Source organism: Chinchilla lanigera, unplaced genomic scaffold, assembly GCF_000276665.1.
Source record: "Chinchilla lanigera isolate Chin_1 unplaced genomic scaffold, ChiLan1.0 scaffold00015, whole genome shotgun sequence".
Classification (NCBI taxonomy): Eukaryota; Metazoa; Chordata; class Mammalia; order Rodentia; family Chinchillidae; genus Chinchilla; species Chinchilla lanigera.
The window spans coordinates 8,031,902-8,043,958 of record NW_004955416.1 but is presented as its reverse complement, the minus strand read 5'-3'; the positions used below and the strand labels follow the sequence as shown (position 1 = coordinate 8,043,958).

The following is a 12,057-nucleotide window of genomic DNA, read 5'->3' as shown; positions in this document are numbered from 1 at the left end:
TGCTGGGACAAAATACCTGATGCCCAAAATTAAGGAAGGAAAGGTTTATTTTGCTTACAGTTTGTGGAGGTTTTAGACCATACTTGGCAGGTTATAAGGCAGAGTGGCACATGGCAGAGGGCTATAGCTTATGGCAGCAGAACACAGCAAAAGCAACAACCACTAAAAAGGGAGGAATGGCCTCAAGCAGCCTCTTCCTCTCCCTTACATATGCAAACTATCCACCCCAGGGCGGATGTAGCTCTCACACCCATAATCAATCAAACTCTAAAAGCCTGCCCTATGACCGCATGAGGCTTTGGGGGGACACATAGACACAAGCCATAACAGGCCCTAAAGTATAGTAAGGAACCTGCAACACTTGGGAGGTTGAGGCAGGAGGATTGTTGCAAGTTTGAGACAAGACTGGGCTACAAAGTGAGCTCAAGGTCAGCCTGAACTGCATAGCAAGACCCTGTCTCAAAAAGACAAAAAAGGGCTGGGGATATAGCTCAGTGGCACAAGCGCCTGCCTGCCAAGTGCAAGGTCCTAAGTTTGATTCCCAGTACCAAACAAAAAAAAAAGTAACCTAGCAGGCAAAAGAAGAAGAAAAAAGTAAACACAAACATATTGGATTATCTCTTTACTTTATATTTTTTTTTCCCCAAAATGAGTTGTCTAAACAACTTGGCATGGTGTATCTTATCGATCCTTGAGGGAAATGGTCTATAGAGACATTTAAAAAATATTCTTGCTATTTCTGCAATGATAAGTATATATATTTGGGGTGGTTGAGACAAGATCTTGCTGTGTAGTTCAGGCTAGCTTTGAACTCACTCTGTAGCCCAGGCTGGCCTTGAACTCATGATGATCCTCCTGTCTCAGCCTCCCAAGTGCTGGACTTACAGGTGTGCGTCACCATGCTTCATTGTTTTCTGTGTATATTTGACTAGCTAGTTTCTTTTTTTATTACCACAGGTAGCAGATGTCTTTCAATTTTCCATGGAAACTGGTGGCTTTCTTCCAAACTGCATCAGTACTTTACAGGAAAGTTTAATAAGACACCTTGATGTAGCCCCTAAGTATCTCTCCTTTCTAGAAGACAGACAAAAATTGATTAAGGTAAGTGTCAAGGATGTCTCATTTGACAATAATTTTTTCAAGTGTTTTCTGAATAGGATTAATAACCTATTATATAAAAAAAAAGACAGCTGCCATGTAAGCATATGCAAATCAACAAAATCTTAGTTGTGCCAGATGGCTACAATTTGTGGTTTCAAGTGGTTAAAAGTTAGGACCCAGATTTGCTGATTATCAACTAAAAAGTACTCTGAAATAAAATTTTCAAGTTGGGACAAGGAGAAATTTTGTGATAATTTGGATTAATGAGATGGAACCAAAATCATCACAATTATTTCTACCAAGGAGATATAAATTTTATTGCCAGGCATGGTGGTACATACCTGTAATCCCAGCATGGAAGGCTGAGGCAGAAGAGTCCCTGAGAATTTAAAGCCAGCCTAAACTACATAGTAAGACACTGTTTCAAAAACAAACCATATGTATATATTTCCCAACTTGGGATATGACTGTATTGTCTACAAACTTGGTCATATACTTAAGTCCATTGTCTCCAACTTTTTTCTTTCTTTTTTTTTGTTTTTGTTTTTGTTTTTGGGACAGGGTCTCACTATGCAATTCATGCTGGCCTTAAATTCACTCAGGCTGGCCTCAAGCTTATGGTGATCTTTATGCCTCAGCCTCCTGAGTTCTAGGATTATAGGCGTGCACCACTACACCTGGCTGCTGCCTTTAATTTTAAATGCTAAATCTAGATCGACCCCCTCCCTCCTCTTTCTCTTATTTCATCCACACATTTTAATTGTGTGTGTGTATGCTCAGAAGACTACTTATAAATTTAAAGTTAAAGATAATAATGTCAGAAAATTAGTGTTTTAAATTAAGCAACTCTCTGGACTGGTTACGGGGGATGCATGCCTGTAATCCCAGTTGCTTGGGAGGAGGAGGCAGGAGGATCACAAATCAGAGGCTAGCTGGGCAATTTAGCAAGACTTCATCACAGAATAAAAAAGGGCTGGGGATAGAGCTCAGTGGTAGAGTACTTGCCTACCATGTGTGATGCCCTGGGTTCATTTCCCAATACTCGAAAAAATGTTTCGGTGTCTCTAGGAAAATCCAGAGGTGTGGTTCACACGTCCTCTTCCACCCTCTTTACTGAAAATGTTGGCCCTGGAAGCAACCTACCTGCTCCCTCTTCGCACAGCACTCCTTGACGAGATGATGTCTGACCTCACCACCCTGGTGGGTGGCTACCTAAACACCTGCCGAGGAGGCTCTGCAGACCAGCTTGTAGGCACAGAGGTAGGTGTGGCTGTTTTCAGAACCTCTTTTGCTGGTTTCTGCCTCTCCTAGGGAGCGCGTAGTGACACTCACTCTTCACAACCTCACCAACTTTCATATGCAGACTTAGTGATAGATATAAATATATAAACATATATATATACATATATATACATATATATACACACACATATGAGAGAGGGAGAGAGAGAGAGAAGGAGCATAGGAGGGAGTCCACCAAAAAATATATACATCAGGAAAAGAAAAACTTGTATAAATATTTTATACTAAATTTACTGAGATATCATGAGATTAATACAAGTTAATTTGGCCTCTAAAGTTCAAGAGGTGCTCAAAGTGATGACCATTGGCTTCTAGATGTTTATTAGTTGTGCAAACTGCTGAAGTATGTATACATTTTTTGGGGCACTGTCTATTCTTTTTTTTTCTTTCTTTCTTTCTTTTTGGTACCAGGAATCGAACTCACGACCTCACGCTTGCCAGGCAGGCGCTGTGCCTCTGAGCTAAACCCCCAGCTCCTGGGCAGTTTGTATTTCTCTCTCCCTTCCCCTCCATCCCCCTCCCTCCTTTCTTCCCTTCCTCTTCCTCCCTGCATCTGTCCTCCATCTCTCCCTCCTTCCCTCTCTCCCTCTCTCTTTCTCTCCCTCTCCCCATACCTCCTTCCCCGTCCCCCCTCTATATTTTTGTACTGGTACTGGATATTGAATCCAAGGCCTTCACACTGTGCTATATCACCAACCTTTTTTATTTTTTATTTTGAGAGAGTCTCATAGTCACTGAGATATTCAGCCTGGGCTTGAACTTGTGATCCTCCTGCCTTGGCCTCCCAGATACTGGGATTATAGTTATGTACTACCAGGCCCAGTAGTGATAAATATTCTTAAAGAGGCTATAGCTTGGGCTTGATCCATCATCTTCAACACATTTTCATGTCTGTTAAAGCATGAATAAATTCAAGATTTCATTAGTTATTTTTTTGTAGGCTGACTAATACAATCAAAGTATAGACCAGGAATTGGTAAACTATTGTTTGCAGGTCAAATCTGGCCCATGGCCTTTTTTTATACAGTTCATGAGCTAAGAATGATTTTTATATTTGTAAAGAATTGTTTAAAAAAAAATAGAAGGGGTGAGGGGTGTAGCTCAGTGGTAGAAAGTTTGCCTGGTATTCCTGAAGCTCTGAGTTTGAGCCCTAGGCACTGAAAAAAGTAAGTACAGATGCCCCTTGATTTATAATTAGTAGATTGAAAATACTGTAAGTCAAAAGTGCATTTAAAGCTTGGCATAGAGGCACACACCTGCAGTCCAAGCACTCTTGTAGGCTGAAGCAGGAATGTCACAAGTTCAAGCATATGCTGGGGAGTTGAGTGATTTAGCAAGCTCCTGTTTCAAAAATCATAGGAAGGCTGGCAGTGTAGCTTAGTGAAAAGACCCTGGGTCTAGTGGTCAGTAACACTAAAAGTGTTATAAGTCAGTCCATCTGAGAATAGAGTTCATGACTCACAAAGCCTAAAATATTTGCACATGGTATGCAGGTATTGCTTTATCCAACTGTACCCTATAAATGTGGATAATTACTATGTGTCAAAATATATTTTAAAATATTTTCAGCTGTACCCTTTACAGAAAAAGATTGCTGATTGCTGCTATAAATTGTTCTCATATTAATACTGATGCAAAATTCTAAATAAAGTACTCCTAGCATTTTGGTCCAAACCACTAATATTTTATATCTATCTATATCTATATCTATATCTATCTATCTATCTATATCTATATCTATATCTATATCTATCTATCTATATATTTTTTGGTGTTGTTTTGTTTTTTGAGGCAAGGTCTATGTAGTTCAAGGTGGACTTGAGCTCACTATGTAGCCAGGTTGGCTTTGAACTCGTTATGATCCTTCTGCCTCAGCCTCCTGACTACTGAGACTATAGGCATGTACCACCATGCCTGGTCCCACTAAAATGTGTAATGTTTTGCATCTCCCCCGCCCCCGCCACATCAGACCAGAAGTGTCCCAGTGTGGTAACAAGATTTGAGCACATCTCTCATGATAGCATGAAAACTTAATTATGGCTATGAACCACAAAATACTTACGTATTTTACTTTTAATTTTCCCTGGATTCTAGTTGCAAACATGATTCAATATTAGAAAATTTTTCATTTAATAGATCCAAGAAAGTTTTATTATTATCAATGCTAAAAAAGTGGTATAATATCCTACATGTGTTACTGTTTTAAGTATGAAATGGATACTTTTCTAACATGGTAAAACACATCTTAGTAGAGATTACATAATGTTTGAGAACACTAGGAACATTCTCATTAAAATCAGGAGTAACATAAAAATGGTGACTAGCATTTTTTGAAGATATGAGACAGTAAAATTATTTTAAAAAGCTATGAAGAGGAGTCACAATTCTGGCTTGCCTACTATACAATTGAAAACTGAAGAAAATCAAAAGAAAAAGATTACCACAAACCAAAAAGACAATTTAATAAAGTGACTAGGTACAAACATAAAATTAATATATTTTCTATACTCATACAGATACAAGTATAATGGGTGGGGAAAAAACTCATAATTGTATGAAAAAAAGTAGATTACCCAGAAATAACAAGAAATGTGGACTATAAGTGAAGAAAACATTTTAGTATTACTGAATGGCATAAAAGAAGACTTAAATGAATGGAGACACTAAATATTTTAGCTATGGATTATTCCTAAATTAACATTGGAACTTAGTTGCATTCCAGTAAAAATATTAACATCTGGGTTTTTTTTCCAGCACTAGGGATTGAACCCAGTACCTCATGCATGTTAGGCAAACACTCTACTACAGTTACATTGTTTCTTTTAAGACTGTCTCTTTCTATTGTTTCTTTTGAGACAGGATCTGGCTGAGTGGTCCAGGCTTGCCTCAAACTTGAGATCCTACTTCATAAATAGCTAGTATTACAGACTTGAGCCACCACACATAGCAACACCTGGGTTGGTTTGCTCCTCCTGCCCTGCCCCCTCTGGGGAATTGAATACAGGGCCTTTTTCACTGAACTTTATCCCCAGTCCCCTTTTTATTCTGAGATGGGATCTCCCTAATTTGGCCAGGCTAAACTCAAACTTGGGGTCCTCCTGCCCAGACTCCCAGAATGCTGGAACTGCAGCTATGCACCACTACAGCTGGCCTACACCTGGTCCCTATTGGTCCCCTACACTGGTCCCAAAGTCAGGGCCTCTACAAGGGACCAAGCTATGATTGCTGGGATTGTACAAACCAATAAACATGCACAAATAATCAGGGCATTTTGGAAAAAGGAGTATAATGAAGAAGACTAGTTGTGTCAAATATTAAAACATATTGTAAAGCTACATTAAAGAAAATAGTTTTTGACTGAATAAGCCAGTGGAATTGAGAACCCAGAAATAAGTTCAGTATATATCTGCCAAGATGATTTTGATAAAGGTAGCATTTCCAGTCAAAGGGAAACAATTATTTAGTAAATGGTCTCAGACAATTGATTTACCAGTGTAGGGAAGGAAAATATATGGCCCTCTCATTACATCAAACATAAACTCCATGGATCAAATATTTATGTAAAAATGAAATTATAATATTATAAGAAAAAAAAAGAATTGCTGGACATGGTGGCACATCCTGTAATCCATGCCATTTGGGAGATTGAAGGAAGAGTATCACAAGCCAGCCTGGGCAATTTAGCAACTTTGTGAGAACCTGTTTCAACAAACAAATAAAATAAAACAACAACAACAAAAAAGCAAAGTCAGGGCCTCTACAAGGAAAACTACAGTACTATGAAAAAGGAGATTGAAGAGGACATCAGAAAATGGAAAGATCTCCCCGCTTCTGGATAGGCAGAATCAATATTGTCAAAAGGGCCATACTTCCAAAACTTACATAGATTCAATGCAGTCCCAATCAAAATATCAACAGCATTTTTACAGAACTAGAGAAAACAGTTCTAAGTTCATAGGTACCAGAAGAGACCTAGAATAGCAGAGCAATTTTGGGCAACAAGAGCAAAGTAGGAGGCCTTATAATACCTGACTTCAAGGTATACGACAAACAATAGTGATAAAAACAGTATAGCACATGGATACCATGGTACAGGGATCAATGGAACAGAATAGAGGATACAGAACATTTCCAAACACAGTCAGCTCTTTGATCTTTGATCTTTGATGAAGGGACCCAAAGCACATGTTGGAAGAAAGACAGCCTATTCAACAAGTGGTGCTGGGAAAACTACTTGTTTGTGGAAGATTGAAACTGGACCCTTATCTCTCACCGTATACTAAATTAAAAGTAAAAACTGATCAAAGATCTAAACATTAAAAAAGAAACATTAAACCTACTAGAAGATAAAATAGGTAAAACATTTAAAGACATAGGTATGGGAAAATATTTTCTAAACAAAACCTCAGTTGCCCAAGAAGTAACTATAAGAATAAACAAATGGGATTGTATTGGACTGAAAAGCTTCTATACCACAAAAGAATCAATAGTAGAGTGAAGACTGAATGGGAAAAAAATTTTGCCAGCTACTCCTCAGACAGAGGACTAATATCTAGAACAGTGATGGCAAGTGTTTAAGAGACAAGTGCCCAAACTGCAGCCCAAAACCCACTTATTTGTTGCAAAGTGCCAACTCTGCAATTAAACCTGAATATTGAGGTTTTGGTTTAGAAAAAACAACTCACACATTAACATATTTTGTCTTACAAGAGAAACAAATAACATGGGTGCCATAGGTTTGTCATCACTGATCTACAGTATATAAAGAACTAAAAAAAACCCCAAAAAACAAAAACACGCAAGAGAATGGCTAGGCATGGTGGCACATGCCTATAATCTCAGCACTCAGAAGCTGAGGCAGGAGGATCTCTGTGAGTTCGAGGCCAGCCTGACTACAAAGTAAGTTCAAAGCCAGCCTGAACTACATAGTGAGACCCTGTCTCAAAAAAACAAAAGCAAAGAAAAGCCAAAAACAAAAACAAGAAATGGGTAACAGAAATGAACAGACACTTCACAGAAAAAAAAAGACAAGTAGTCAACAAATACATGAAAAAATGTTCAACATTTCTGGCCATTAGAAAAATACAAATTACAACAATACTAAGATTTCCGTGTTACTCCGGAGAGAATGGCAGTCATAGCCAGGCATGGTGGTGCAAGCCTGTAGTAATCACAGTACTTGGAGGCTGAGGCAAGAGGATTCCTGTGAGTTTGAAGCTGGCCTGGACTACATAGTGAGTTCAAGGTCAGCCTGGACTACATAGGGAGATTCTGTCTCAAAAAAACATTAAAAATATCAAACAGTAACAAATGCTGGCATGGCTGTGGTGAAAAAAGAACCCTTCCTCATTGTTGGTGGAAATGTAAATTAGTACAACCATTATGGAAATTATTGTGGAGGTTTCTCAAAGAACTGTAGAAATTCCACATGAATAAGTGAACCCCCTTCTAGGGGTGTTCCCCAAAAAGCTTAAGACATACTACAGTGGTACATGCCTACCAATGTTTATAGCAGCACAATTCATAATAGCTAAATCCTGGAAGCAGCCTGTACCCCCACCAACAGATGGTTGGATAAAGAGAATGTGGTGTCTATATAGAAGGGAATACTACTCAGCTGTAAAGAGTGACAAATTTGAGACATTTGTGGGAAAATGGATGCACCTGGAAAATACAATGTTGCGTGAAATAAACAGACATACAGACATTATAAACTTAAATACTGTATGGTACCTCATTTGAGTGAGTCGAGTACAAAGAGAACAATAAAGGATGAGTCGAAGGGGACAAGGGGACAGATCTCTTGCGGTGGGGAAGTGGTCCAAGGAAACAAGGGTGAGGAGTGAGGAGGAGGGAGGGGGAAATGAGTAGAACAAAGATTTGCCATGTTCAGGAACCTAATACCTTCAAAGAATGTAAATGTTGTATGACACAACAGGAGCTAAGATTAATAAAATGAACAAGAATGAAAATTGGGATAGGGGAATTAGAGGAGGAGGGAGGGAAGGGAAAGGAAATTAAAACAAAAAAGAAACAAGATGTAGTATGTACATGTAACCATTTCCCAAGATGACCGTAAAGTTTATATACTGCAGCCATGTTCTAATAATTTTTTTTAAAGTTTAAAAAATCTGTTACAGATATGACAAGGATATGGCAGCTTTTCTCTTTTCTGACCAAAAATTTAATGTAAGTTTCCACGATCATCCAATATATGATAAAGATTTAAAAAGAAGTCTGGGGATGTAGCTCAGTAGTATTTGCTTAGCATTTATGAGACCTTCGGTTCATTCCCCAGCACTGCAAAACAAAAAACAGAAGCTTTAAATTTCCACAACACAGAAGGCTTTTTGTTTTTTTTGAAACAGGGTCTCACTGTGTAGTTCAAACTGGCCTTGACTGAATTAACCCTGTAGTGCAGGCTGGCCTTGAACTCACAGTGATCCTCATGCCTCAACCTCCTCATTGCTGAGATTACAGTTGTGCACCACCAGCCCTGCTGGAAGGTTTTTTATGTAACTAAAGAACATTTAAAGGCCATAAAAGACTAACAAATTTTAAATTAAAAACCTCCTTAACTGGGTGTAGTGACATACGCCTGTAGTCCTAGCTTTTTAGTAATCTAAGGCTGGACATCTCTTGAGCCCACAAGTTTAAGGCCAGTCCAGGCAACAGTGAGATCCTGTTATACTGCCCCTAATTTTTTTTTTTTTTTTTTTTTTGATACGTTAAAAGTGGTGCACACCTGTAGGCCCAGTGCTCTGGGAGGCTGAGGTGAACATTGCGAATGTGTCAAAACAAAAAGAAAGGTCTGAGGATGCAGCTCAGTGCAAAGGTGCTGGGTTCAATCTCTAGCAAACACACACACAGACCTGGAAGTCAAAAGGTAAAGCCATGTTAGAAAAATTACCAAATTACTTGTACTGTGTAACAAAGTGGACATTTTCTTCATGTACTGTATTTTTTTTTTTTTTTTTTGGTGCTGGGAATTGAACTCAGGACCTCATGCTTGCCAGGCAGGCACTGTGCCATTGAGCTATATCCCCATCCTGTATTCTTTATTTCAGCATTTATGTAATGACAAAAGACTGAAAATAACTCAAATATCCACAAATACCCATCAAGAAGGGTTTTGTTGAGTAAGTTATATCCACATAGCCCTTAAAAATACTTGACAGTCTCCAAAACAAAACTTTTATTTAAAAAAATTAAAATGCTGATGAACATATAACAGTATGTACCCATTCGTATAGAATGTTTTTGGAAAATGTTATCAAAATTAAAAATTGGAGTAAAAATGAAAATGTAGGGCTGGGGATATAGCTCAGTGGCACAAGCGCCTGCCTAGCAAACGCAAGGTCTTAAGCTCAACTCCCAGTACCAAATAAATAAATAAAAATTTATACTGGGGTTAAATATGTGGCTCAGTCATAGAGCATATGCCTACCATGTGAAAGGCCCTGTGTTGGATTCCACGCAGCATGAAAGAAAAAAGGAATCTAAAATAAATTAATTAAAAAAGGAATCTAAAGGAAATATAAACATTTAAAAAGGCAACATATGTTAGTACATATGATCATATATGCATAGACTATCCCTAGATCACACAAGAAACAGCTTTTTTGTTTTGTGTTTCATTTTTGTTTCTTAAGACAAGATCTCACTATGTAGTTTAGGTTGGTCTTGAACTTATTATGTATCCCTGGCTGGCCTTGAATTTATAGTGATCCTCTAGCTCAGCCTCCAGGTGCCAGGATTATAGGTGTGCTGGCTAAGAAACAGCAGTTTACAGGATGAACCTGCTAAAGCAAATGGGACCATGTTGGGAGATTCAGTTTTCCTGTGTTAATTGTTGTATGCGTGCGCGCACACACACACACACACACACACACACACACACACACTGGATTCAAGGTATTTAAATCACTTAAGAAAGAGTACAATTGTTGAATACACTAGAGGGTGCTATATGATCGCATTTGAATAGACACTTGATTGCCTACTCTCATTAGGTATAATAGAAGTAATTCTTTTTTGTTTGTTTGTTTTTGCTACTGGGAATCGAACTCAGGACCTTGTGCTTGCCAGACAGGCGCTTGTGCCACTGAGCTATATCCCCGGCCCTTAGAAGTAATTCTTAAGTACTATATTTACAAGTTAGTTATTGTAAACCTGTGTTCATTTTCTTTTCTCAGCCTACATGTATGGAGCTGCCAGAGGAACTGCTTCAACTCAAAGACTTCCAGAAGCAGCGCAGAGAGAGAGCTGCGAAAGAATATAGGATGAATGCACAAGGACTCCTAATAAGGACCGTGCTACATCCAAAGAAATCAGATACAGCAACAGCAGGAAAAGGGAAAAAAGTCAGAGGCTTCTTTTTTTGTAAAGATCCTAGGGAAGAGAAGCCGCCAAGTCTGACATCCCATGAATTTCACGAGGATGGGAATTTTTTGAAAGGAGAATTTAAAACAACAGTAAAATCTGAACATCTCCCTCCTATAAAAAAGGGAGAAACCAGTGAGGGTTCCAGTAGCAGACTTATTTGCCCTGAGTCAAAAAGATCAGAAGATGGGAGGATAACTCAGAAAGAATACTTTATGTTGCCCAAGCATGAGTTTCAGGCAAGTTTTTCTGTGAAAGAAGAGCAATTCTTTATTACAGTTATTGATTCTCAAAGATAAGGAATATTTGTTGTCCACAAAACCAGATGTTTCAGTATCTCCTTTTCTTCTTCAGGAAACCAGAGTGTCACCAAATGATACCTTTCATCCTTTTAAAGATGCTGGGATTTCCACACTCCCTCCCTGTCCAGCCTTGGAGAAGATCGACTGGTGGATAAATCCGTCTCTAAATCTGTTTTAGGATTTGCAGTTTGCTTGAGGCCATATGGGGGCCTCATTTCCCGTGTCATCCAGGGCTTACTCAGTGTTTAAATTTCTCATGTTGTGGGCGTAGTTATGCCTCAGTCACAGGCTTCAGGGAAAGGTATATCCTTTTCTTTACTCCTACATTCATAGTATATGGATTAGGATGGGAATTAATACATTAATAAGGAAAGACATAAAATTTCTGATTCTGTCACAGTGCAGAAATGTTTCCAGTGGCCAGAGTAAATTATATCTCATAATTTGAGTTTAGAGGTTTTTGAAGGGGGAAATATTTTGGGCTTAGTGTCAGGGAGAATCTATAATTTTAAATTTTCATTCTGATTTTGGCTTTTCAATTGGCTTGAAGGGAATCTGCAAGACTCTTAGTTATTCCTAAGTTAAAAAAATTGGCATTAGTGTTACTAATAATTTTTTCCTTAAAATACTAACTTTATGCTTGAATTTTTAATGTTTTGTCTGTCTTGAGTCAAAGAAAAACAGTAGTTAATGTTACAGGAATCAATATCTCAAATTTATTTCATTTAGAAGGTTTTGTGTTTTTTGGGGGGTCCATTTCACTAACAAAACTAGGACTTTGGGCTTTTTTTAGTATATCTATTATGTAAACTTGAAAAAGGATTTCATTATATTGGCCTGGAGTTGATATATGTTCTTATGATAAAAGAAAGGTGTGGAGGCACACACCTGTAATCCCCGCTCTCAGGGAAGCTGAGAGAAAGAGGCTGGCAAGTTCAAGCCCAGCCTGGGCAACTTAGCAAGAACCTAT

The 12,057-nt window shown here is 38.4% G+C and overlaps 1 protein-coding gene across 1 annotated transcript in view; it reads left to right on the top strand.

Annotated features, from left to right (window-relative positions):
• The window catches only part of Exd1 (exonuclease 3'-5' domain containing 1), a gene marked incomplete in the record, with an annotated part of 57,715 nt that extends 45,945 nt beyond the window's left edge, over window positions 1–11,770 (top strand). Inside the window, 4 exon segments of the mRNA XM_013512483.1 lie at window positions 958–1,101; window positions 2,170–2,361; window positions 10,599–11,054; window positions 11,056–11,770. Coding sequence (XP_013367937.1) covers window positions 958–1,101; window positions 2,170–2,361; window positions 10,599–11,054; window positions 11,056–11,265 — 1,002 coding nt within the window.
• Between the last annotated feature and the right edge of the window lie 287 nt (window positions 11,771–12,057).